This window comes from Aquila chrysaetos, chromosome 12 (assembly GCF_900496995.4).
Source record: "Aquila chrysaetos chrysaetos chromosome 12, bAquChr1.4, whole genome shotgun sequence".
In the NCBI taxonomy this organism is placed as follows: domain Eukaryota; kingdom Metazoa; phylum Chordata; class Aves; order Accipitriformes; family Accipitridae; genus Aquila; species Aquila chrysaetos.
Genome location: NC_044015.1, coordinates 23,250,931 through 23,277,279, shown reverse-complemented (window position 1 = coordinate 23,277,279; position 26,349 = coordinate 23,250,931). Strand labels below are relative to the sequence as shown.

The 26,349-nt window shown below is 40.1% G+C and overlaps 1 protein-coding gene across 2 annotated transcripts in view; it reads left to right on the top strand.

Annotated features, from left to right (window-relative positions):
* The first annotated feature begins 403 nt into the window (after positions 1 to 403).
* SLC44A3 (solute carrier family 44 member 3) overlaps positions 404 to 26,349 on the top strand; it is a 41,083-nt gene continuing 15,137 nt past the window's right edge. For both annotated transcript variants that reach the window (XM_030032817.2, XM_041127952.1), the window contains exons 1-11: positions 404 to 455; positions 774 to 881; positions 3,394 to 3,536; positions 4,118 to 4,254; positions 5,610 to 5,703; positions 7,206 to 7,375; positions 7,929 to 8,018; positions 8,693 to 8,817; positions 10,396 to 10,582; positions 18,697 to 18,862; positions 24,881 to 25,037. In XM_030032817.2, the coding sequence (XP_029888677.1) occupies positions 429 to 455; positions 774 to 881; positions 3,394 to 3,536; positions 4,118 to 4,254; positions 5,610 to 5,703; positions 7,206 to 7,375; positions 7,929 to 8,018; positions 8,693 to 8,817; positions 10,396 to 10,582; positions 18,697 to 18,862; positions 24,881 to 25,037 (1,404 nt within the window). In that variant the 5' untranslated portion in view covers positions 404 to 428. The remainder of the gene's footprint in view (positions 456 to 773; positions 882 to 3,393; positions 3,537 to 4,117; positions 4,255 to 5,609; positions 5,704 to 7,205; positions 7,376 to 7,928; positions 8,019 to 8,692; positions 8,818 to 10,395; positions 10,583 to 18,696; positions 18,863 to 24,880; positions 25,038 to 26,349) is intronic.

Sequence of the window (26,349 nt, the reverse complement as noted above, 5' to 3'; positions counted from 1 at the left end):
GAAGCGGCCCACCCGGCCCTCCAGGGAGACCGATCAATCGTGCGAGCGCAGGGCAGGCGAGCTCCGCCCGCGCCCCCGCGGAGCGCCTGCCGTCCCCCGGCCCGCCGGCGCCTCGGCTGCGGGCCGAGAAATGCCGCTTCCTCCCGCGAAGGCGGCTGGGCGGGAGCGGCGCCCGAGCGCGGCTGGGAGGAGCGTGGAAGGGGCGGAGGGCAAGGCAGCAGCGGAGGAGGAGCCGGCCCACCGCCCGCCGCGCGATGCCCCGGCCGCCCCGGCGGCCCCGCGGCGCGCACGGCGGGCGCCGCTGCCGTGCCCTGGCGAGCGCCGCCCGCTAGGGCCGCCGAGCCGGTGCGCCCCAGGCGCCGGCCGCCCGCAGCAGCCGGCGGCGAGGACTGCCCGGCCCGGCCCGGCCCGGCCCGGCGGGCGGGAGCATGGAGCGGCGCGGGGGCCGGCAGCAGGTGAGCGCCGGGCCGGAGCGGTGCCCGGGGCAGCGGCGGGGGGGGGGGGGCACGGACAGAGAGTTGGCGGTGCGGCGGGGGCCAGGCCTGCCCCGCGCGGTGCGGGGCTGCGGGCGGGCTGGCAGCGCGCCTCGCTACGGGCGAGCTGCGCAGCTCTTGCGGGCAGGGAGCTACCGGCGGCCTGGCATTTTAAGTGCAAGGTTGTCGTGCTCTTTCAGAACTCTCAGCCGTTTGAAACTTGATTGTTTTAATTTCACGGGGAGCTTGGGGGTTTGGTTTGTTTTTGGTTTTTTCTTGTCTGTCTGTGTTTCGTTTTAGGATTCTGGAGATAGTGTTACTGAACTCAGGGAATGGAGACCGGTCATCTACAGAAAGTGCACAGACACTCTCTGGTTGCTCCTCTTCTTTCTTTTCTGGGCTGGTTTGGTAAGCGTGCTTTTTTTTTCTGGAAGAAAAATCAGATCCTGAGTTAATGCGGTTCTGCACAGGGGTATACTAAATCTAAACTGAAACTACCACAGGCACAGGTGTTGGGATCCCAGGATCGCACTGGGACAGAACTGACCTTTGCAGCAGCACAGTGCTTTATTGCAGTGTCTGTTATGCAGACTTCTAAGTTCTGCCTATATGCTTTAGATGCCATGTATACACAGGGCTGGGTTATTTATCGCTTTTTTTGTAAATTACTCCAGGATCTGACTGGGCTTTTATTTCTACTTATCTCGTTCACTGTAGTCTTGTCACCTTGCAACACGTCCGTCTGATGTTATATCAAGTCACTATCTGTCCTGTGCTTAGAACAGCATGCAAGATTTTGGGAACAGGCTTTGTCTTTCTTAAGTATGAATGTTTTTTCATGATATATGTCTGAGGCTACTCAGGATTCTAGTGAATACACCATTAATCAGTTTTCAATTCCAAATAACTCTTTTAATGGAAACTAATGCAGAAGAATACCTACACATTTTGAATACTGCATAAGAGGAAGCCAAACTTTGTGAACAGGACAGGTTTTTTTACATGCTGCCTTCTGCCTAGTGCTTTGATCAGTGGAGGGAATGCTGAAAATTAAACCTCTCAAATGGTGAGGACTTAGGATTTTTGTTTGTTTTCTCTCATTGTTTTTATTGCTCAGTTTCTGTGAAATAGCTTGTTGCATATATGTATTGGTTTTCTTTTGTTTGATCTTAAGAGATTAAAAAATTTTTGGTGACACTGATTTTTTTCACATAGTGGAAAAAAATTGAAACCACATTAATAACTCTGTGGAAATGCATATCACTGGCATGTATAGACACACCCTGCCAGCAGTCATACAGCCATCTATTACTTAACAATAGTTATGGCTTGTATTCAGCATTCTGCACTTAAAAAAAAAAAAAATCGCATGTACACAGTATTTGCCATACGTCCATCTTTGGAAGGAATGCCAGAATTTTTCTGAAAGCATGTTTCAGGTTGAGTTACAATGCCAGCTCACTTCTCCTTTTTGTTCTGAGAACAATTTAATTATTAACAAATACTTGCTATGTAAATAAACTGTATCTGAAAATATTTTGTTATTGTAGCAATATCACCTCCACAAGTAGTATGTCAGCTTTAATTGTGGAGTCTTTACAAAAATCTCCATATTGAGGTGGCATTAACACACAGTCATAACTTAAAAAAAAGATATTTAACTAGTTAGTCTGCAGACATATAAGCAAAAATGTGACTACACTGGGGACTAAGGAAGCACATACTTACACGTTTGTTTATGAGGCTCAGTTTTTACCCAGGTTCCATCTTTAGTGACAGGTATTAAAAGTAGAATAACAAAGGCTCTAAACCTTAAGAAAGCAAGCAGTTGTGCTGGATCTGATATGTGTAGTCTGTCTCCGGCATAGCTGATATTCAACAATATCCATGCAAAGTAGTAGCGGTTAACGTGGGACTGAGAAGTCTTGCTGCTGCCAGCAGTTGGCGCGTAGCCATGGAACTTAGTGTTGTTGTCCTTGGTGTGTGTGAAATGTGGTTTACACCCCATGGGACAGAGAAGATGATTATATCACTGAGTTCTTCAATAACTGGAGTACTGTAAATAAGCCTTTGGGTAAAGTAGTGCTCAGGACTTCACCAGCTTCCCATAAGAAAAACTACTGCTTCTTAGCACTTGGAAAGGTTCTTTTCAAGGGGCATTTTGGCCTTCATGGGGTACATAAGCAGGGTTTAAGCTGCATTCCTAGGCAAGGTGTCTTACATTGACTGAGGGTTGCTGCTAGTTGGCCAACGGAGGTGCTCAGCTGCCCCTGGGGTTTACAGGGAGCTGATCTACCAGGGCTTTGATCCAAGAGCAGAGCATCTAAAAGATCCGGGCAGTGTCACCTAAGTGCACAGTGTGGCACTCTCCAGGTTTTTCACGTGTGTTAAAGATTGCATCTTCCTGAAATTTCAGGTAACCTGCATTTTAATTACACTTTATGTGTTTAGAATACACCTCTGATTAAATTCACGAGTAGCTGCAAGGGCTCAGCATTTCAGGAGATAATATTGCCCAGGTGTGTTTTGAAGGGCACCCTGAAAAAGGAGCAGCAGTGAGCACGTGTGAAAAATTACCATTTGGATGACCTTGCCTAGTGACACACATGAACTTTGGTAGAGGCAGTGTTTAGCACCTTACTACTGCTTTCCTATTATTTTAATCAGGACCCCCATCTTTCTTCTCCTGTGATACTCTGCTTAATTTATATAGTTTCAACAATAGATGAAGGAAAGCTCTAAGGAGGCAATAGTGCTGAACTCGTCCATATGACTTGCTCCAGCCTTGTGCAGAGGGGTGAATTTTAGATTTAACTCTTTGCATCCACAAGACAAAAATGCATGGGTTAAAAGGAGTATTTACTGAATGGGAAGGAAAAGCTCTCGTAGCGTGATTTCACATTAAAAAATATTTTAACAGATGTTTATAACTGGCTATGCCGTGATGGCTGGTGCCGCAGAAAGGCTTGTGCTTGGATATGACAGCTTCGGGAACATATGTGGTAGGAAGAACACACCTGTAAAAGGGGCACCCCTTTCTGGACAGGACATGACTAATAAAAAGTAAGTACATCAGATAATGTCTAAATAAATCAAATGTTTGAGAACTTAATAAGGTGTACATCTTCTAGTTGTCAATCATATACATATGTGTATATACACATGCTTATACTGAAAGGCAAAAAAAAGTGTGAGAATGGTGCATGAAACCAAAAAGTTACGATAGAATTTGAAAATGTGCTACATTGTTATGCTTTATGCTGGCTTCTTCTTAAACAGGACCTTAAACAGGACTTCAGCCAAGCCAGCAGTCATTCTATATGGCAAGTCCTTGTACTTAAGGAAGTTGCATGCCGAAGTTCCCAGTCATTCTGTCGACTCCCATGAACTAGTCCTTGTAGAATGGCACCCACCTTGGCAGCTTCTGATCGCATTTAAGAACATAAAATGAAGCATAAAAATGTAGCATATTCTCAAATTGCTTCTTAAGTTCTGACTTCAAACTCCATTTTTTTCCATTATATGCGGACAAAAGTTTCATTTGCTCTGTAGCGCTTTAAAAAGATGGAAAGAAGGCTCAGAATTTAAACCGATAAAAAACAGAAAGCTTGTTTTTTGAAAAGAGGATCTTTTTTTCTTTCTAGGTATGTGTTCTTTCTGAATTCATGCAGCCTGGAAATGCAAAGCCTCAAAATCAGTTCACTTTCCTTGTGCGTGTCTAGTTGTCCACAAGAGCAACTCAACTCTTTGGAAGACCTCCAGAGTTTTGCAAGGAATAATGGTGTGCAACAGGGAATATGAGTATCTTAGTGTATCTGTAGAACAGTTGAGCAGCTTTCACTTTGTTATTCTTATGTTTGCTACGCTAGGGAGTCATTTCTTACCATTAATTTCCTGAGCAGACCATGGCAACAGAAAGTAAAGTCTTGTTTCTGCTTTATTTCAAAGCCATAGTTTCTAGAAATGTTACAGCTCTCTTATGCCAATTCAAAAGTTGTTGATTAATTCCTGCACAATGCTGAGATTATGCAGCAGAAAACTGGCTGCTGCGAATGAACTAGCGTAGTTTGGTGGGGGTGCCAGTAGGTGAACAGAGCTCATATGCTATTTGAGAAACTTGTCCAATTGGTTCTTTTAAATTTAATTAAAACTATGGTGGAATTATTAATCCTGGAGATACACAAGTGGTTTTATCCCTTTAGATATCAGATCCCGAAGTTTGCTATTCCACCTAGAAATTTTTTATTTATTCTGCTGTTCAAGATAAATATGATGTCAGAAGTAGCTATTGTGCAAAAGAGGCAGCTCCAGTTCGTTCATGTCCAACGTGTAAATAAAATAACCTGTAGCCTAAAACTTATTCCACAGAGTATGTGTAAACTGCAGACCATATGAATACTAGTGGCTGTTTTTATTGGAGGTCAGAATTCCATTCTTTTTTGTTTTGTTTGGCAAGAATTGCTATTTAAATTGACAACATTTGTTTTAATTTCATTTTGGGGTAGTTTGCCATCATTTAGTATGTACAGAAAGCTGTAAACACCTGTGATATTATACAAGTATTTCCAGTGTAACTGAATATAATTGCATGAAATTCCATCTACATGCTAAAACTGCTTGCATGTTTATCTCGAGGGAGAGGGCAGTATTGCATTTCGAATGGCTTGAATGTATCCAGCCTTTCTTTCCCAGAAGCATTATATAATGGAGCAGAGTATTATTAGCAGAGTACCTGGTAATATTTAGCCTAGAGCCCAGAAAATGTTAAGTTTCTGGATAGATATATATTCTGCTCTAAATCATGAGGGGCCTAGTTCTATTGTAGCTTCTGTCATTTCAGGTTTTTCTGCTATCTTAATGAGTAAGTTTAGAGCTGAAGTATTGCACTGTGGAACAAATAGTGTGCCTGCCCTCCAGGAAGATCAGTAAATGGTAATTATAGTTAAGTGTAGAAGGCAAAAGATCAAAAGATTCCACAGAGGTTGCTTTAGGTTTACCCAATTAACTAATTTGTTATTTACATTCCCACTGGAATATCAGGGATGAATATGGCCTGCTAAGGGATCAAAGCAGAAGTGTAAACAAAACTTAACCGATACTAATATCAAGTTAGCTTTTTTTTTTTTTTCTTCTTAGGTTCTTGTCTTTGCGTTTACAACCTGAACATTTCCAGTTACACGCTAAATCCAAAGGCAGCTGAGCTCTGTCCCACACTGCCAGTTCCACCAAGGTAAGAACGATTGGGTACTTTACAACACCCTTGAGTCCAAACAGCTTCTTAAGGATTGTTACTTCCTTACATTTTGTATTTGACTTGATGCTTTACAGTCAGAATGGTTTTGCTTTGTTTGTTTATTTTTGTACATGTATCCGTATGAGTTCTCATGTGTGCCTGTGAACATGCCAGTGTCCTGTCCCACAGGAAGAACAAGGACTGCATTCCCTCCATTCCTCTACCCTTTAGTGATTTTTCCTCTCCAAATCAGGAGAAAAGCACTCCATAAGAGGAGTGACTTCTCTCCTGCACAGACTTTTGCTCTCTCCCTCAATGCCAAGGAAGAGGAGCTGTGGTCTTGGGCCTTGCTTATTATCCTGAACCCAGAAATTTCCATCAGAATCATTTCATAGCCAGCTGGCTTGAAGCACAGATCCGGGGGTGGCACTGTCTTTAACGTTTGGCATTTGTGAGTTAAAATCCTTAAACCCATGATTTTAAATTCCACTGCGTCATGAAAATACAGCAAAGAATTGGAATCTCCATATTTACAGAGCTAAGTCATCTGCTCTGAACAAGAGAAAATAGAGGAAAAAAGCAAACGGAAGAGAGCAGGAGACATAAAAACACTACGTACAGTGGGTCAAAGGCAGACATGTAAATTGATTTAGAAATATGGCATGTTTTACTTACTACTTTGACTTTTTAGGCTTTTTTCTGTTTGGCAAGGAACTCAGCAAAGTTATTCATCTTGCACACTAATACTTCATAGCAGAAGCAAAGCTAGTCAGGGAAGTTTTTAACTGTTGATGAACAAACCTCTCCTTTTTAGGTATGAATATGTCTTTGACAGTATTGCCAAAGTGGGACAATAAATATATTCAAGAAGCTTGGCTGGGAGTGCCAAATAATTTCGTATGTAAATATTTGGTGGTGTTAATTGTACCTTACAGACATTGTTTTGATGTGGCTTTTAGAATGCTTGAATAGCATAAAAACAATGCAAAGTGTTTGTGGTCTAGAATTATCTACGACAACGTAGCTTACAGCTATGTTAATGTGAGTTTAGGTTTTACATAAACACATGGGAGCTAAGCAGGTGAAGCCAGACTAGAGTGGGAATAGGAGCTACGTGCTGATGGTGACTGAGATAGTAGTTCATTTTTTTCCCCCCAGGTTGATCTTGAATGGATGTTCTGGTACAGCGATACAGGCATGATGCTGCTAGGAGTTTTATTTTGCAGATGAAACGTAAAACTACCATTTGTAACAGACCACTCCCATGCCCAGTGGCCTGTTGTGTCAGACTCCACGTGCAAGGTCTCCTCCCGGGGAAGGGAGGATGCCTGCCAGGTTACAGATCAGATTGGCCGGCAGTGGCTGCAAAACTGTGTTGAGGATGCTGGTAGGGTACTGCAGAGGGATTGAAAGAGAATGGTGGAATGGATCTCTGTGGATTTGAAACTGTTTGTCCAGTAATTAATATTTCTTTACCGTCTTTGTTTTTAACCTTCCAGTAAATCTTTTCCATTATTTAATCGATGTGTTCCACAAAATCCTGAATGCTATTCCAAATATGCATCTGTCTTAATAAGTATGGTTAATGAAATGGATGTTTTTCACCGAGTTCTGAGTGCAATATTGGCAGGAAGAGATACTGTGATAGGACTGAGTGTCCTTGCACTAGGTAAGGTTATAAATAAAAAGTGAATAATGATATTCAATTAAAATGTGAGGTTTCAAATGTTTCTATTAACTTTACCTTTTTAATTAAAAAGTGATCTTTTTCATATTTCTGGGCAGAGTTGTTTTTAAGAAAGAGTGATTGTGTTTTATCAGGAGGCATTTAATACAGCTCTATGAAATACCAGATTCTGTGTTCCTTGATATGATCATATACCTCATTTCAGGGGAGTCTAAGATATCGTTAATGGGGAAAAAAAAATGGCATCACCATGAACATTTAAACTTAAATTTTATACAAAATATTATTCAAAAGCTAATAATTCCCAGGGTGAAGTATTTCAGTTACGAGTTCATTATTAGTAAGTTACAGGTAACTGTGTGTTTTAAATTTTAAAAAGGTTGCCAGCTTTACTAAATGCTGTTGCTTTTGAGACCGCTGTTTAAAAATAAAAGCCCAAATTCTGTAAAAACCTTGAATTTATATTCAAAGTAAATAAGAGTTAAGTTAAATGGGTTGTAACAGTCATAATAAACTTGCTTTGTGTATTTTTCAGCCTTCTCTTTTATACTGGTTTTAGCCTTCAGATTCATTCGGACACTTCTGGTCCATACTTTGATTGCACTGGTTGTATTTGGGTTGTTATGTAAGTATATTTACCTTTTAGCATATGCTCAGTTAAATGGATCATCTCACTGAACTGAAGGAGAGGCAGCTGAACAAACAGCTATCCTTTTTCCCCATGGCCATCCTCAGTAACCTTAAGCTTACCACAGCCATTTGCAAGCGGAGTCCTGCTTGCCTTTTGGTGCCAAGGTCTGGCTGTGCTGTTCCAGCTGCTGAGCGTTGGGACGATGGTGATTTTTATTTTTTTTATAGATGCCTGGAAACAGCATTTCTTTTGGCAGATGAACGCAGTTATGAAAATGCTACTGTTTCAAAGAAAGTTCGGTGAAGTTTTACATGGCCTGCTTTGGAAAGGGAGAACTATAGGAATGGGTCCAGCTAAAGCTTGCCATTCCATGAAAGTTAGCTTTGTATCTCCTCAGTGAGCTTACGTGCCTGAGCTGTAGAATAACTGCAAGAAAACCAAACGTTCTGCCGCGGTTTCACCTCAGACGAACAGACCGCTATGGGAATTTTCTCTGCGGTCGCTGCTACTGTGCCTCGCTGCTACGCGACAGTATTCCTGAGCTGAGCTCGCGCCGGGCGGGAGGGCAGGAGCCCCGGGAGGGAGGCCGGGCGGACAGCAGCCTGCCGCGGCTCTGTGCCGCAGCCTGGGGAGCGCGGCCCGCCTTCACGCTGCTCTTGTTTGCTCAGTTGTCTCAGGTGTTCTCTGGTGGCTCTATTATGACTACAGGAACGATCCCAGCACGGAATTGGAAACAGAAAAGGAAAATGCAAAGTTTCTACTTGGATATGCTATCTTCTCAACAATAGTTACCGTAAGTAGCATTTTACCCTAAGCAATGGCAGAGGCTGTAACTTGAAAACTTGAACTACAGTGGTTCTGCCACAGTAAATATAATTCCTCGTTCCTTTCAAATTTGCAAATGAGAATCCATTATAAGATCTGCTTACACTCATTGAAATAGTTTTATATCTTCACTGGGAAATTTGTTTGTCAGCACAAGGCTCTGCCACGCTTCCAACCTGTACAAACGGTGTTAGCGCTGGTGGTGTAGAAACGCAAGAATTGTGTTCCATCCCCATTCTTCTCTGCGTCAGCTAACTGGAGAATCATGTCGAGTGAACAGAGGGGCACTGGCTTGATATGAACGTGAGATCTGTGGGTTCAGCCTACCCTACCAGTAGGAGAAAGGGGTGGAAGTTCTTTTAGACAATGAAAGGGGTAGTGAAGCACAGGCAGCAGTGTCTAGGCCTTCAAGTTATGGGGTTAAATTCTGCTTTTCTCTCGCTGACCTTGTTTTCCAACAGAAAATCTGAGTGTGGCTCGCAACTTTTAAAGTGATTTTTTTTTCACTCTGCTGTTGCAATGTTAAAGGAGTCATTGCTCGATGTGAGCGTACGGACAATTTGTACTTCATAAGACATTTGTCAAAATGATTGTTCTTCTGTTTTCTTAAAGCAGAGTAGGATCCATAAACTGGAGTTCACCAGATTGTAAACAGTCTGACAGTTTATGTGACAAATATAAATGTGTCACAGATCAGATTTTTTTCATGTCCTCTGTAAGTTATGACCTTTTTACTTCTGTTGATGCTGACGGGGTAAGAAAAGTTTCTTTTGTATGCATATGTGTTCCAGTACAACTGACTATCTTTTGCAGAACTGTGGGAACATCCACTGCTGCAGGTTATGCTTCTCTTCAGATGTGGTGGCTGTTTTCTAGAGCAGGCAAGAAAACTAGTGAAGCAACTGCCACTGGCTGCATTTATTATTTTATAGACTCCAACCTCGCTTTTAGTTGCTGTTCAGTTCCTTGTCATATACAAAGAACTGGGGACATTGTGAAGTTTTTGACTCAGGGTTTTGTTGTTTTTACTTTTGGAAAAAAAAAATTATTTAAATGAGGTTTAATTTTATGTCTGCTTTGCTTCCATACATACACAGCTCCCAAATTAGTTTGGTTGTGCTACTGTCCTTTCTGCAGAAAAGGACTGATCCTCCTAGTGAACAGTAGCGAGCTGACCTGAGTAGGAAGGAAGTTTAAATGTTCATGACATACAGGGTATGTGAAAGCAATGTATAGTGTGTAACATGCATTTGTGTTTGCTGTAAAGCAAACCAGACTGTTTCCATTAGGTGAATTACAGTTTTATGTATCCTATTTTGTTTTAAAAAAAAACAGTAGTAAATATTTCAGAAAACCAGGTTTTAATCTACAGGCTCTTTGAGAATATAAGCAGTGTCTCAGAAAGCTTTTCCAGTGCACAATAAATTTGTGTAGAATGCCTTCCTGTCATGTCTCTGTGGAATCTGTACCCCCTGATTCCACATTTGACAACTCTGATACTTAAGGACAAAACCCCAACAATTTGTCTTTTTATTTCCTGTAACAGGTTGTTCTCCTTTCCCTTATACTTGTACTAAGAAAGAGGCTTCAGTTCACTGTACAGCTCTTTCGAATTGTTGGTAAAATCATTGGCAGAATTCCTTTGCTCCTCTTCCAACCACTCTGGACCTTTCTGATTCTCATTGTGTTCTGGGTATTTTGGGTTGCTGTACTGCTTAGCTTAGGAACTGCAGGTAAGTATATGCTTTCCATGTTTTTGGATGAATGCTATCTGTTTCCTAAGTTCACTTCTTAAATATGGGTCCTCCTGGTGTTAGCGTACAAAATGTGGGCTAGCATTGTTACACAGCTGTGTTACTCTTTCATTTTTTTGTTTATTTTTTTTTTTCCCCACTTGTTGGAGTCTTCAACTTTGCAGTAGTTCTGTGAGTCATAGCACTACAGGAGAGAGATTTTTGCTCCTATATGTGGACTTCAGTTTTGTTCTTTCTCAATTATTTAATTCATGATTAGATTGTGGTAGATACAGTATATGTTTGATGTATTTAAGTGAAGAAAGTAACAGGAGGGACGAGACAGCTTTTAGTGCAGTTGTTATGAAATGAGAATGTTCATCTCCTCTGATGACAAACAATGTCCAATTGTCGTGGATGCAGAACATTGTTTCTAAGCAGTAGTTCAGTGACAACTGCTATCATTATTTAGACTGGTACAACAGTATTTGGATTAATCCAGTGGTTCTTGCAGTTGTAGGGGAGGTACTCTGTAGAAATAGTTGATCACCAAGAAAGATCTGTGAGAACAGATTTTGAGTATGGAAGTGGCATTACTGAGGGACATACCACTGTAAGATCTGTCACTGATTGAATGGGGGTAATTTGGGTACTGTCCCTTGGCCCAGCATCACACCATCCAAGGGAAGGGGAGGTAGGTCTTCTGTGCAACATCACCCAAAGAAGGGAAGCTAAACTCTGTGTAGCTCTGGGGATAACTCCTCATGCGGACATCGGCCTTTGTACGTAGGAAGTATTATGATTTGGGGGTGGTTGGTTTTTTTAGTTTGTTTTGTTTTTTTTAAATTTTAAATTTCTAGGGCCACTGCTAGGAGTCAGTTGTTATCCTTTGGGTTGGAGCTGATGCAGAACTGATGCGGGTAGAGGCAGTTGTTTGACATTCCCATATTTACGTACAGGTTTTCTCTTTTCTGAAACTTGGCAGTGCTTTCTGTGTGGAAAAACAAACGCAGCCTAACTCTTCAAATGCTTATGTGTTACCATTTTATCTTGTGTTTCCACCACCCCTTGAGACAGTGGCTGCAGTAACTCCTCTGTACAGGCTTCCAGAACCCTGCTAGGCCAGAAAAGCCTCCAACCTTTCTGTAGCTGAGCCCATTTGGCAAAACTGGCAGTATTCCCCACCTCCATGGGTCAGGTACCTCACTCCTCTTCCATCACAGCTGCTTCCATCTCAGCCTCACCCTGTTAATTCTGTCTCTGTAAAAGACACACTTCGCTTGAACATGAGAATCTGTCTGTCTGAGTCCATGCTGGCATTGCAAATCACTCACCCATTGCTTAGGCTAGACTAGGACCTGTTTCCCTCCAGGTTTCATTGGAGAGTCATGCAGGTTTGCAAGGGTCTCCCTGTTTCTGCTGCCTTTCCTCCACTAGCTCACATCTGTTAGAACTTGTCTGACTTGTTCTGGCTGATAACCTGCTTCTCCTGCAAAAGGGTCAGACCTAGCAAGGCCGAATGTCCAACCCGCTGTCCTGTTTTGAGTTGTTCCTGGCTGACTAAATAGTCAAGCAGATTCACTTTGCTTTAGGTATCGTGCATGTTCCTTCTCCACACTCCTCTTGGTTGGATTTTCCCTTTTCAGAGACAGCATTACATGCTAGACACAGCTTTGTCTGGTTGTTAGCTTTTCTGCAAAATCGTCATCCCATTTATGCACGTATCAGCCAGGCAGCAGTAGTTTTCAAACTGGCCTTGTGGGGTAGCTTATTACTGGTTCAGACCAGTCCTTTATAGAAAGGAGCATCTCCTGAGCTATCAACCAACTGTTCATTTCATGCACCTGCTTGGATCAGATGCAATTTAAGATAAAACATTAACTACAGTAAATCTAGTAGCAGGTAAATAAAATTAATTATAACACACAGATTTGCTAAATATATAATTAACAATAACTATCAGAGGAGATACTACATCCTTGATGTTAAGCTGAGCTGACCCATCACCCACAGGAAAATTCACTGGTACTCTTAATGTGCACACATAAGGATGTGAAGCCTGCCCTTGTTAAATCTAAATTTAGAAAATGCCAGGTGAGTCTGTTGTATTCAAGAGCTTTCTGGAAACACAGCGATCATTAGAAGGGTAGAAATATTTTAGCTCATATGACAGACACAGCTTGATGGTAAGTACAGGATGGGGAACTAGTCAGGTATTTCCTGGATGCTTTTACAGACTTTGTGGGAAAGTAGTGACTTGCACATTACATCCGAAAGCAAGTTCCAAATGTATTCACAGGGAAATAAAACCCAATGAAAACTGCCTTTGAGAGGCTTTTTATGCTTTTTCCGTGTTGTGCCATTTTCCTTCATAAGTTATATTCTCTATTTCCTGCTAGACATTTCCATTCAACTTTTTTTTCTTTTCCTGTGCTTGCTTGGAGAGTAAGATTCAAACAGTTTATGACCTGCTGTTACATTCATAGTGCAGCACGCGTCTCCCGACTCAAAGGTATTTTATTTTTTGTCTTCTCCCTAGCATAGTAGGAATCCTGATGTTTCTAGCAAGTGATACAAACAGTACAGTACACAAGGCAGCATAATCTTGCCACACAGTAGAGCTATGTTAAAGTTTCTAGGACACTCTCAGTTTTGAAAGAATTGACTTTCTGCAGATTCAACATAAGAAGGGAAGGTCATTTCCAGGCACTTAACTGTCAATATGTTGCTCATATGAGTAATCTAGTAAAACATATGTTTTGACTGAGATCTTCTGCCAAGATATTTTTAGTGTAGATGTCAATCCTTGTAAGATTTTTCTGTCAACAGTTAGCATGTTAATATTTAAAAGAGAATGTGCATTTGATAAATAATCCAAACCAATTCTAAGTTACAGCCTGTGCACAAATGCGGATAGAAAAATGCCACTCTACGTATTTGATTGTTTTTCTGGTTAAAACTCGATTCTATTAATTTTATCCTTTGTATTTGTAACTATTCTTTTTATTATGCTGTCTGTGTTAAATGGTGGCTGTTGTTGCCCAACAGGTGTAAACTGAGTTCTTAGCAAAGTCCAGGGGCTGGGGTGTTTATGTAAATACCATGCAAATGACTTGCAGCAGCGTCAGTGGCCGCTAGGTGCCAATCAAGTAGTGTGAGAAAGTTTCTTCTGAACCGGTTCAGTTGTTTACAGCTGCTCTGATTACAGAGTAACTTCTCCTGAGAGGAGTTCGAAGACAACAAAGGCAATTTTAGCCTTTTAATGCTCGGAGGAGGTCGTGAAGGATTGTTTTATCCAGCTCTCAAGTTGAAGAGATTTGTCGAGGTGACAGAGGAGGTCGGTGTCAGCAAGAAGTGTGATAGTTGTTTGGATTTCCAGTCCATACTCTACCTCAGATTTGTTTTGTAGTTCAAAACTTGGACAAACGAACAGTAGACTAGATTTGGTATTCAGAATATTCCTTTAGATTGTATTTCAAATTTTCAACCCAAATATGAGTCCTCTGAAATGCTGCCTGTTAAAGCAGCTCACAGTAAGGTAGCTCATTGGGGGTTGTTTTGCGCTTCTAGGATAACTAGTACTTACACATCCTGTAAAAATAAACACATATAGTACTGTATGGTTAATAATGCACTGGCAGAACAGCTTTGTATTTTCTACTAGTTTTCTACAATCACCCTGTACATGGAAGACATTTCTTTTGATTTTGAGTTTTGGGGCCTTTTTGCAACAGCTGAGAGTACTTCTCTGAAGATCTCCCAAGATATGCTCTCTTTGAGCAATTTGTTTTCTCCGTTGAAAAAACAGTTGCCTCTCCAGGATTCAGTTTGTAAAATACAGGTGGTGGTTTTCTTGGTTTTGACACTTTGACTTTTTATTCTCACAAATATATTTTCTGGGGCTATGCAGACTATATTTTAAATGCAAATATACCAAGAAAGCTGAAAAAATGAAATGATTACAGAGACACTAGTCTTTTGTCTAATAGAGAGATCGGCAAGTGAAATTGGCTTGCTGATGTGCTGCACCTGTTCTTAACATTTTCCTTGAATCTTCACTAGTTATATACTATTGATAGCATCTCCGCATCTTATAGCTCTGGAGCACTTGATCCTCACTTCAGCTGTGGTGCACCTGATCATTATGTGACCACACAGGCACCTTATTTACATCCCCTCCAAAAGTTAGTGTTACTCTGAGAAAAGACTTAACTTCTTGGAAGCTATAGAAGACTATAGCCCGCACTTGGAAAGGTACTTATGCACATGACTAACTTGAAGCACGTGGATAATCCTATTAAAATCAGTGGGACTACTTAGGCATTCTAAGGTAGGCACCTGCTTAAGTACCTTGGTAATTCAGAATCTGTAAGAGCAGCAGAGACTGAATTCCAGACCTAGAAAACTAGGAGAAATGCCAAGACTCCACAAGACTTGAGACAGCACAAACAGTGGCACCAGTTAGAACCATTAGCTGGCTAGGAATGGAATTCAGCTGTGCTTTGGAAAAGCTGATATGTCTTAGGGTTATTGAGTCTTATTGTTTGAGAATTTGTTTGGCATTTCGCTGCAGAGCTGAAGTGGCCATATGACACAGCAAAGCATGTCTTTCAACTTGCCAGCATGCGGGAGCTGTGAAGTCCACATGACATAAATACTATGCATGTATTGTAGGATGAGAAGGCGGTGTGAGATTTTCCTGTAATGAAGGTGCATCCTACAGGCAAGTGAGCAATAAAACTGCCACATAAAGCTGTGCAGTAGCAAAACCAGCAGCAAAAATCTATTTCCTGCAGGGTCCTTGACATTCCAACTAGTCAGCTAGCTTAGCTGTAAATACCACTACCTGGAAAGCCCTAAATAAAATAGCACAGTAAAGTCTGTTGCAGGAAACATGAAGATTCAGCGTATGATGCCAGAACCTTTCCTCACTTAGCAATGGGAAAGACACATCATATTTTCATGTTAGCAGGAACTGATAAACAGGCTCTCGGTATTTTCTGGTCAGTGGTTCTTTGTTTCTGATAAGGAAATTGCTGGACTAGACTTCTCAGGAATTTTCGCCCCTTACAACAGCCTACCGCTCCAGGCATCAGCAGAACCTTGCAGCAGCAGTTGCCGAGTAACAGCTTCTCACATGAGTCTGAAAGTACCAAAATGTAGCTAGTGATACTGCATGTGCACACTGACTTCTGTATCATTGGATTGCTGTGCTGACTGGCGCAATGGCACAGCACGGGGCTGCAGAGTCAGATGGAGAAACTCTTCTGAATTCTGCTGCAAACACTTGTGCCTGTTTGCATTGTTAACAACACTTTTTTTGAAGTATTTGCAGCAGATCAACATTTGTACTGATCAGAGGTTTACAGATTTCACGATTCAGCTGTAGGGACTTCAGTTCTTTACTGACTTCTTAATGTTATCACTAAGAGTGTATAGTATACCAGCAAAATTCATGATTATGTAGTTGGAGAAAAATATTCTGTTGACAAATTAAACCGTATTTCAAGGCTTTGTTGAGAAAGTTTAGCTTCTGTGAACAGATAGATCACAGTGGAGTGATGAGGGAAATGGCATATACTTTTCTCAACAGGGTATCCAGGATAGCTTTGAAGTTTATCTGTGCTACTAAGACTGATATATGAAAAACAGCATTGCATGTAATTCTGTTGACAAAATTATGCGTGCACAGTAGGCCCAGTCAGACACAGATGTTTACATTGGTAAACAGATTTCTGTGAAGTAACAAAAACAGTTTACCATACCTAGACAGCAAAGTGATCAATGGTGAACTCACAGGTGGATGTGCCTGAATTCTGTGCAGCAGAGCACAGCGCTGTGCACATGTGTAAGGTTGGCCAGGAAAGACAAAGCTATTACTGTGGTTATTGCAGGTGATTATTTCAGTAGGCTGGTAGAAAGCAAACAGAATTAGTTTACCATACATACATTTGTCAGTCTTCATGACAAAAATACAGAAGCAAAGCCTGAAATGTGCTTTTTTTGGAAAAGAAATGTTCAGGTGGATTGTATGGTGGAAAATGTGCTTAATTCTCCTACCAAGTGGCATAATGTCTTTGCATAAAAATGGGGAGGTAGGAGACCTTCTTGTATCTCATTGACCTATCTATCATGTGCATAAGTTCCCTTAGTAAGGGCTGTTAGGCTATGGTTAATGAGGATATTTGGGTAGTTGTGTGCACTGCAGGAAAACCGCAGTGTAGAGCCTCTGGAAGAAGTAAGGTCAGTGAAAAATCCTTGAGTTCAGAATGGTATAGCATATAGTTTATTTTAATGTACCCATCTATCCTCAAAAATTCCCCTTAAAAAAACCCCAAACAAAAAGCTTTTGCATCCAAACTTAAAATCAGGAAGGCACAGGATGGGGATGAATGGCTGAGAGTTTGTGAGAAGAGATCTTAGTGGTAGCTTTTTCATACCACCAAGTATCTTGCATTTCACAGGCTTAAAATACATTTGAATATAATGGAAGCAACAATATTTCTGTGAATGAGCAACAGTACAGCACTGCAAAGAGCTTGCCTGTTTAGCTAAAAATGATAACCCTTCAGAAAATAAAATATTTTTTAGAACGTATGTCTGCATTTATGCACCCTTGTAGCATTTTTTTGATCCTTTCAAAGTGCTTGAAAATAATTTTGTAATGCTCCTATGGGGGAGGTAAATACTTTTCATAATTTACAGACAAATGGACCTTGGTTCTAAGGACTTATAAAGCTTGTCTAAACCTGAAAACAAACGTTTATTGTTTCTACTCTTAGCTATTCTTGAGTATGAACTCTGTGGCTATAGAAAAATAAGACAGAAATAAGTGAACCATTTCATAGATAGCTTTGTATCTGTCGTAGTTTTGAACTTCAAAGTGGTGGGCTGTCCTGTGGGAGAACATAGAATCATAAAATCATTTAGGTTGGAAAAGACCTTTAAGATCATTGAGTCCAACTGTAAACCTGACACTGCCAAGTCTACTGAATGAATACATGAAGTATTAAAGCTTAAGTTATAATGCTGTTCTAGCAGTAATAGATAATTCTATGACTCACTTTGTTATTTCTTTCATGGAGTTAGAATAAGAAAATACTCACCTCCAGAGATCATTTTATACTGTGAACCTGTTTATCTTTAAGGTTAATAGACTTAAGGCTTGGTAAACTGAAAATATAGCAGGTGATGGACCTAGAGACCTTTCACTAGGAACAAATGTCCCGATGCCATTATCCCCTGACTAGACTTCAGAGTCAAGTGGCATAAATAGGATTGCATAGAGAAAGGTCTGATTCGTAAGTTATCTGAGTTATGCCCACCTTTTGTGAAAAGCCCTCTATTGAATATGGAATAAATTCTTCATTATTAAGAGAAGCGGAGGCAATCTTTTTAGCTTGAATGAGCAAATTTGTCAATGTTCCTGAATATAGTAGTAACATTGGAGCATATACTACCATATAGATGTCCGCGTGGTTTTTTTTTTTTTTTTTTTTGAAGAGGCTGCCTTTATGTGCCTATATTTTGTACAAAGATGGCAAAGTATAGAGAACAGAAAACTAGTTGCTGTGATTCTAATTAGTAATAGTAATTAAAATAATAATTTTGTTTTGTTGTAATGGTACATTATACATCCTTAATGTTTTTCTGCAGTCTTTGTGTTTTGCTTCTTATAGAAAAAATCTAAAGCATTTTGTAACTATGAGTTTATTTCAGATTTGAATGAAGAAAATTAAGATTTCATTTACTTCTGAACCATTTCTTTACTCAAATCTTGAGGAATGTTTTCTCTGAAATCTTCACTAATTCATAGCTATCTTCTCAACTTTATTGGCAGCTGTGTTTCAATCGCAATTTAAACCCAAGCTTTTGCTTTTTGTAAGATTTTAATTTTCAAAATTCTGTTTGAATTGCAGAATTTTGGCTGACTTTGTTAGAATGGATAAAATTCAGTAACACCTGAACTTATTCTTTTATAATTTTATTGAAGAAAAGTTAAGAAAAAGAGTACAGAAGCACTTAGATGTTTTGGGGGGTTTTGGTTGGTTTTTTTTTTTTTTTTTCCTTGTCTGGTGTGTTATAATAATACAGTGGTGTAATGTCAACTCCAGGTACTGCACAGACTACTTCAGGAGGACAAGTAGAATACAGAGCTCTGTCTGGAATTTGCTACATGGCATGGTATCATTTTGTTGGCCTTATCTGGACTAGTGAATTCATTCTTGCCTGTCAGGAAATGACAATTGCTGGGGCAGTGGTTACCTGTTACTTCAACAGGTAAGTGCAGCATTAACCCTGTATAGTTTTGGGGATTTTCCAGCATTTACATTCAATCTTTTTCTAGCCAAAATAGTCTCAAATAGACTGCAATTTATGTCAACATCTTGGAATCCAATTTAATATAATGTTGCTTGTTGCAAGATCTTGACTAAGATTTTACAATGTGTACGATATTAATGTGACTCGCCCCTACCGCTGGAGTTACCAGGCCAAACTGAGCCTTGATGCAAGCCAGTAGAGCTCAGGTGGCTGGTGAAATTGTCATTCGGAAGGCACAGGCTGCATCTGACCCTTTTGCAAGAGCCTGCATTAGCTCCAAATGGAGATGCAATATATAGCTCCTTGGTAATTTCATGTAGTCATAGGCAGTTTGGCCTCTTCCTAAGTGTTCATCCCTGCTCTGGGTTTCCATTTGTTCTGCCTGCATAAATGCCTAGTCTGCTGCTCTTTTTTTCATTCTGTGCGGATATTTTCAGTTAACTGTAAATGCTTTAACACTGCTCTTTAGAACTTAGAGATGTGTAAACAGACTTCCTTGAATTTTATATTGCCCTGAGATGTAAATGTGGAAGAAATGAGGAAAAATCTCTACTTTTCATGATTTATACTGGTTTTTAGACTTGCAATATTGTAAAATCAAATTAAATTGGTTTCATGCACTGGAGTGGTGCTATCCTGTCATTGCAGGGGGAGATTTAAATCCGACAATAAATTGTTGAGGTTTTTGACAACGAAGAGAGTAGTATCCTGAAAACGTTTTTCCTCATAAGTATTTTATGAGCGCTCTCACCCTCATTGCTCTGTTCTTCTATGCCCATAATGAGATTTTCTGATCCGTGAAAAAGTCTGGCATTTTAAGGCATTTCTTCATTTTGTATCAGAGGAATATGGTGATAATCTCAATTTTTTGGAAAACTAGCCCTTGAGCAAGGTGATGTGAGAGTGAGTCGAGTAGCCTGGCGGGAGAGGGCCTGGGGACCCTTCAGCACTGGCTGCAGCCACCCAGGACTATCGGGCTTGGGTGGCTGGGAAGGGAGAGACTTTGGGCTTCTCCGAAACCTAGGTAGCAATTTTCTGCTTACGGTCTCTAGAATGTATCCCTAGATGTTTCAGTTGCTGATAGAAAGGCCTCCTGCTGAAAGGTTTCCAAATAGTCTGTTCCCCTCTGCCCAGCAGAGACAGCAGCACAAGCCCCGCTTGCCGGAGCGACAGTGGCTCTGCTCCAGCCAAAGCAGCAAAGCTAGAAGACCTGGTAACAGCCAGTGCCCGCCATTGTTTTAAGCGATGTTCATCTCCTCCAAAAAGCCAAGGCAGGGCAGTGTTTAACAGGTGTATCAGGAGCCTGTCTCTGCTAGGATTCTCTATGCAGCCAACAGCCGTGCCACTGAACTGGTGCTAGTAAAAGAGCGGACAAAACCTAAAATGCTGCTTTTTAAAGGTTGAGTTCTGTAGAATGACAGAGTCTCACGCTACTATTTTACACACCATGATAGGACCTGAAAAGGGAGGAACTCGTGTTTCTTATGTCATCTCCTTTTTCCTATTGAAGCTCTAAACACAAGTCACTAGCATGGCTGTGGGGCTGTGGGCAATGGGCTGCTCTTCTAAGAAAATCTATGTACCTCGAGCTTTAGCAATTGATTCAGCTTGAGCAGCTGAGTGCTGAGGCACTAATTGTTCACTTAAATAGGCTTGCTTGAGAAAGCACAGGAAAGAAATGCAGTTTCACTGACCTACTGGGTAGTGCACCACAGTGTGTTTTGGTACGACACACCGTCTAAATCCCCAGGGCAAAGACGCTGTCCGTATCTTCATCACACAGAGCAGGGAAGCACCTGTAGAAACTGCTGTGATGACATTTATTGCTCTGTTAGGGTCTTCCGCTTTCCAGCTATTTTTTACTGCTGCAGGAACTGGCCACGGAATACAGAAGGTTCCTGCACTCAATTGTATTGAAATCATTTGGTACATCTACTGTCGAGCCCTCCTCTTGCTTGCCAGGTGGCGTGTACTGTGTTGAGAGAGTTGTGCCTGGAAGAGGAAATGCAATTTTTCTGCGGCGGTGATCCCTCTTCCTGGCCTTTAAGGCTGTCAGCACAGATCTGCAGAGACGCAGAGCAGTGCAGGAATGGGGAGGGGATGGTTAGCTGCAAGAGCAGTCGCACCATCCAGGGCAAGGGTTATCTCACGCTGTTCCAGCAATTCTGAGCTTGTCTGCTGTGTATTTTTAATGTATTCCCTGGGGCAGCATCATAAAGGCATGTCACAAGAGTTTGTTTATGATACCTCACAGAGAGGCTTTCTTCTTCGCTTGTAAGTGCTCCGAGGAAATGGCACGGCCTTTCCCTGCGGAAATCTCCTTCCACAGCACACGCAGCCATGTGCTGCACGGCCAACAGCCACGGTGGAGTTGCAAATGGGGAGGTCGTTTTAGCTGGATTAGCTTTACAGGTGACATGTTTGACCTGTAATACCACCACTGAAAATGGATTTTGCCTTCCTTTATTTCAGATGAAACATGAATACATGAAAGATTTTTTTAAATTTAATACAATAAATAGAACTTTTTTGCTTAACTGTTACTTTTTATGACTTGTGAAAAGGGCTCAGTCTTTTGAAAAAACCTTCTTTGTTACTATTGCTGTTGTATTTTCATCTTGGTGTGCTTAGGTGTTATGCGTGTATTTACCTTTTCAGTGAGATGAGGCTTTTCCCCTCTCTGGGATTTAAGGATGCCCGTGTCACAGGGATCGCTGTCCTGTCCGTGTTTGAGCTTATTCAGTAACTCCAATGCATGTATGTCACTGCAGAGGGTTGAAATTAAGGAAGTATGTAAGCATTTTCAGGATTGGGGTTTTCCACCTGACTCTAAGGTGTTGCACCACAACTTCCAATAGATTCAGTGAGAGGTGAAATACATGCATGTCCCAGCATATCAAAAATCCAGGTTTATGGATTTGCACCAAAGTCATTGAGAGATGAACTAGGACAAATTTTTTAAAGGATTCTTCTTCCCTTTTCAATTACATCTGCAATATTTATGAGCATCCTTTGCCCTACTTGACCTAACCCATGTAAAAGCCATCAGCATGTATGTAGTCAGACCTGTCCCTTGTGGTTTTGAGAGCAGGTAAAAGGGCAGTTGGAAGTACAGTCTGTGTGTTCTCTGCTAGTCTGATAATGTCTCTTTTATTACAGATCTTGTAATTTATTGTATTTGTTTAAAACCTGAGATTTATATTTACTTGAGGAATGTATGATTCATTCCTTAACGTTTCTAAAGTATTTTACGCTAAATCTCTTTTTAGGCAGTTTTTGAACCAGATGAGGCAGGATTGAAGAAAACTGTAAGCACAGCTCTGAAAACAAGGACAGGCTTTTAAAGAAATGCTTCCCCCCGGCCCCCGCCGCTTTCAAATGTCTACATCTTTTGGGTGTGTCAAGATTACTTTTTTTTCTTCACACAAAAAAAGTGTTTTTAAAATGAAAGCTGAGATGTATGGATGATCATTTGATTCAAGGAACTCGGTGCTAAGAAAGATATCTAGTCTCACAGAGCTCACAAGAAAATAAAGACAATTGGCAGCACAGAAGAAAGAAAATTATTAAAAGATGGTGTGGTATAGAGTACAGGTTCACAGGGTTTTGGAATAGTAGTGTTCTATGTAAATCAGACAATCCTGTGGTAACATAAAACAGGAATTCCAAAGAGGAAAAGCAAGCTGTGGCCCTACTCAGTCTTGTAACGAGTTCTATCAGGCAGAGTTGTGTTTTTCCCGATGCCTTGTGTGCATGCAGTGGAGTCTACCTGCACAGAATTCACTGCACAGTATGAACTGCCTACAAAACGTCATGCGTATGGCTGCCTGTATGCTTGTACTAAAGTCCTTTCAGGATTGCAGCCATATAATGTACAAAGCTGGGTGAAACTTCATCCTTAGGGGTAATTGGGTATAGGTGGATGATGGAGCCAATCTTGAGCTTGTTTGGAGTCACAAGCATCACCTGTTGTTGTGTTTAGCTAGCTGTTTTCCTATGTTTCCTACCCTGAGCCACAATTACAAGGAAAATGTTTTGTTCTTTTTCTAATCTGTTTGGAAGCAAAGCAAGAAACCTTGTCAGACCCTGTTCTTGTGTGAATTCCTTTGCTAAGAAAAGGAGGTGTGGAAAAGCATCCAAATGTGTAGAAATTTATCTAAACTAAACTTCAAACTTTGACATTCCTGCTCATTAATCAGTTAAAAGTATCAAAACCCTGCTTCATTTTTCTCTTCAGTAGCAAGTAAGTTATTAACACAAGAGTAAACTTCGTCCTTTCTGTATGTCTCATCCTTGGTTAACATTTAACTTGCAGAAACTTAATCTTTCGTATTCTGAGATCTGACTGAGACTGTCATATGTAAGGTAGTGTACGAGGGAAGAGGAGACACTGGTACTACATGGATAGAATAACTCATCTGTATTGCAATGTATGTGTTTCTAACACAGAAATTTGATGACTTAAAAAAACCCCAACAAACCTGCCTTATTCAGTATAAAATTCCACTATCCCCCAAGCTGTTCCCCTAGTTGTAAGACCAAAAATAATAAATGCAGCAACTGCTTTGCTGGAATTTCCTATTTAAAATAATGTGGTATATTCACATATTTAAATACAACTTCTCGGCTGCAAAGTATTTAGTGTTTTGAATGAACTGCAGTGATACCTTCAGGATTCTTGTAGAACTGTGATACCTACCTTGATATAGTGTGTATGATTTAAATCCTTACCAAAGTGAGGATTTAATAAAAATATATTTGTGGAGCTTTTTAGCCCCAACCAGTCGCTCTTTTATGACTGCCTTTTTTTTAGTTTCTTGTGCAAACTGTTAATTTTTCAAGATAACAGAGGTTTTGAAGGAATCACTTATGAAAATAGGAATCTTATTTGTGGTACAAGGTACTTAACTACTTAGTCAAACTGCTGCTGGTTCTGTTGCCTAAGTAAATTTTTCAGGCTTGGGCCAATTGCTTAAGAGTTGCTTTATAGAAGGGCTATTTATGACTATTGATCAGTGGGGTTTTTTAATCCTCTGAACCATTTTTTAAAGGTATTTATAGTGTTAATCTAATTTTTTTTTTTTTTTTTAACAGCATTTGAAGAGGGGTGGGGGAGTGGCTTTAAGTTAATTTCCTGGGTTTTATATAAATTCTTGAGAGCTGTGTCATATTACTCCCTGTAAATGATTGACATTAAACTGACCTTTATAAAGGAACCAAGAAAATAAAACTTGTATTTAGGCCAATTTTTTGTCCTTACTTTTTGATTTTGGGAAACGCATTATTTCTCAAAAAAAAATACAGGTTAGTGTGCAGTAGAATTACAAGGTTTTTAACCAAATTGTAATTCTAAACATATAGTATGATATTGCTTTTTTGTGTATTCCATTTTAAAACAAATCCTGCTCAATGAAAAAAAAAAAAGTATTATCTGAACAAATTTTAACACAAAACTTTACCAAATTGCAACAATAAAAGTAGATAGTAGATCTCAATTTTAAATGTGAAAGCTTGTGATATTTTTTTCTAGTTTTAATTTTACCACTAAAGCAGAAATAGAGAGTTCATTCTATCAGGCTAAAATCTTGCAGAAACAACAGTCAAATAAAAGATTGCAGAGAATAAGAGAAGTGACAGAAACTGGAGAGAGATGTTCAAGGAAGTATTCTCAGATGTTCACTTACTTCTGGTATTTTCCATTTGTAGGTTTTTTTCTAGATATTTTTCCATTACTGAATACATCAAAACCGTCATTGCTTAAGAATTAAACTAATCCAATAAAAGTTATAAGCTTGGCCATTTTCCTTTGGACTAAGGTGAACATTCAGATGAAGTCAGTAGGAAAACTGGAGTTGTTCAAGTGGGAAAGGAGATACCAGTTTAATTCTTTAAATTTCCAAATACTCAAAAGATACAATGTATATCTTCTTAAATAAGTTTCTAAAACATTTTTAAATTGTTTGTTTTTCTTTCTAGAAATAAAAATAGCCCACCACCTCACCCAGTCCTGTCTTCCATCTCAGTTCTTTTTTGCTATCATCTAGGAACTGCTATAAAAGGCGCGTTTCTAGTCACAATACTGAGAATACCAAGGATTGTTCTTTTGTACCTTTATAATATCCTAAAACAAAAGGTAGGTATATACTTCTGTGACACTATAAAAATAGTAGTTAAAAGGTGCGATTAATGAAAAAAAAGTGAAGAATATACTTCTTGATTAAAAATGGATGATATCATGTGGATTTTATATTTTATCCCATTTTCTTCATTAAGAAAACTTCTTTTTTTCTCAACTTGGATATCAATTCTTCCTTTTTTTCTCTCAACTAAGATATTTTTAAAAGCAGAAAACACCAACATTAAAAACCACCTCTATTTAGTGTTTATATATAAAGGTTTTTATGAAGGACAAAGGAATGATTTGGCAGAATGCTCTATTTAAATTTTTTGCATCATAAATTTTAAAAAAGCAAAGGTAAGTAAGAACATTATTGTTGCATATAAAATATCTTATAGAAAAGATTTCATCTGCCTTGTAATATGAGTTTACAGAAAGAATGTATGAAATAAGAACTATTCCAGAGATTTGTGTAGGATCCAAACCACATCTTTTAAGATATATAAAAAATATAGCTGGGCTGCTTTGATTGTTGCTTGCCTTCTTTCTATCTTTCATGCATCTCCACATCTCTCATCATCTGCTGGAAACATACCATTGCAGTTAGTTCTGGCACTCTGGCAAGGAGAGAGGGCTGTCATGACTGCACAGCTCTGATTTTAGAGGAAGATTTGGGCAAAGTTTTTAAATGTAGGTCTTTTCCTCTAGAGTTTACCTTGGCCTTGAAGCATGTTATGTATAGTTATGACAGGGTATTTACATTGACCATTCCTGGTACCTGTGAGGCATGTGTGTGGGGTATAGTTTATGAATGCTTAAATAAAAGCCCCTTGTAATAAGATACTTGAAAGATGTGTAAGTGTCTGGGTTTATGTCGCTTTCATAGGACAGCCTTGGTTATAAAACTTGGTGAATTGGGTCAACTAAGAACTTTGTTTAATGATGATAGGTGGGGTGAGTTGTGCTAGACAGAAGGTAGAGTATTTTCTGCCTCTAGAGGAAGCAGAGTAAGTGGACTTGTTGGTACGTGGTTTTGTAATCAGAATAGCTGTAGAAGATTTAACTAGCAAAGAAAGATTATTTGTGTCTATAGCGCTGTGCTACAAGCTCCTTTTGGTCCAGTTGCCAAGCATTCAGCTGAGGATGTGATGTGACCCATAGCTGTAACTGCTGCTAAAGAGGCTATAAAGTGCTCGGGCCAGCTTGTGTCCCCAGTCCACAGAAGAATCCCCCCACAAAGTAACCTTGCTCCCTCCCATGGGAGAAAGGACAGGCTATGGCCCCTTTCCGTTGAGGCTCTTTCTATAAAGGGCCAGAGTAGTGCTAC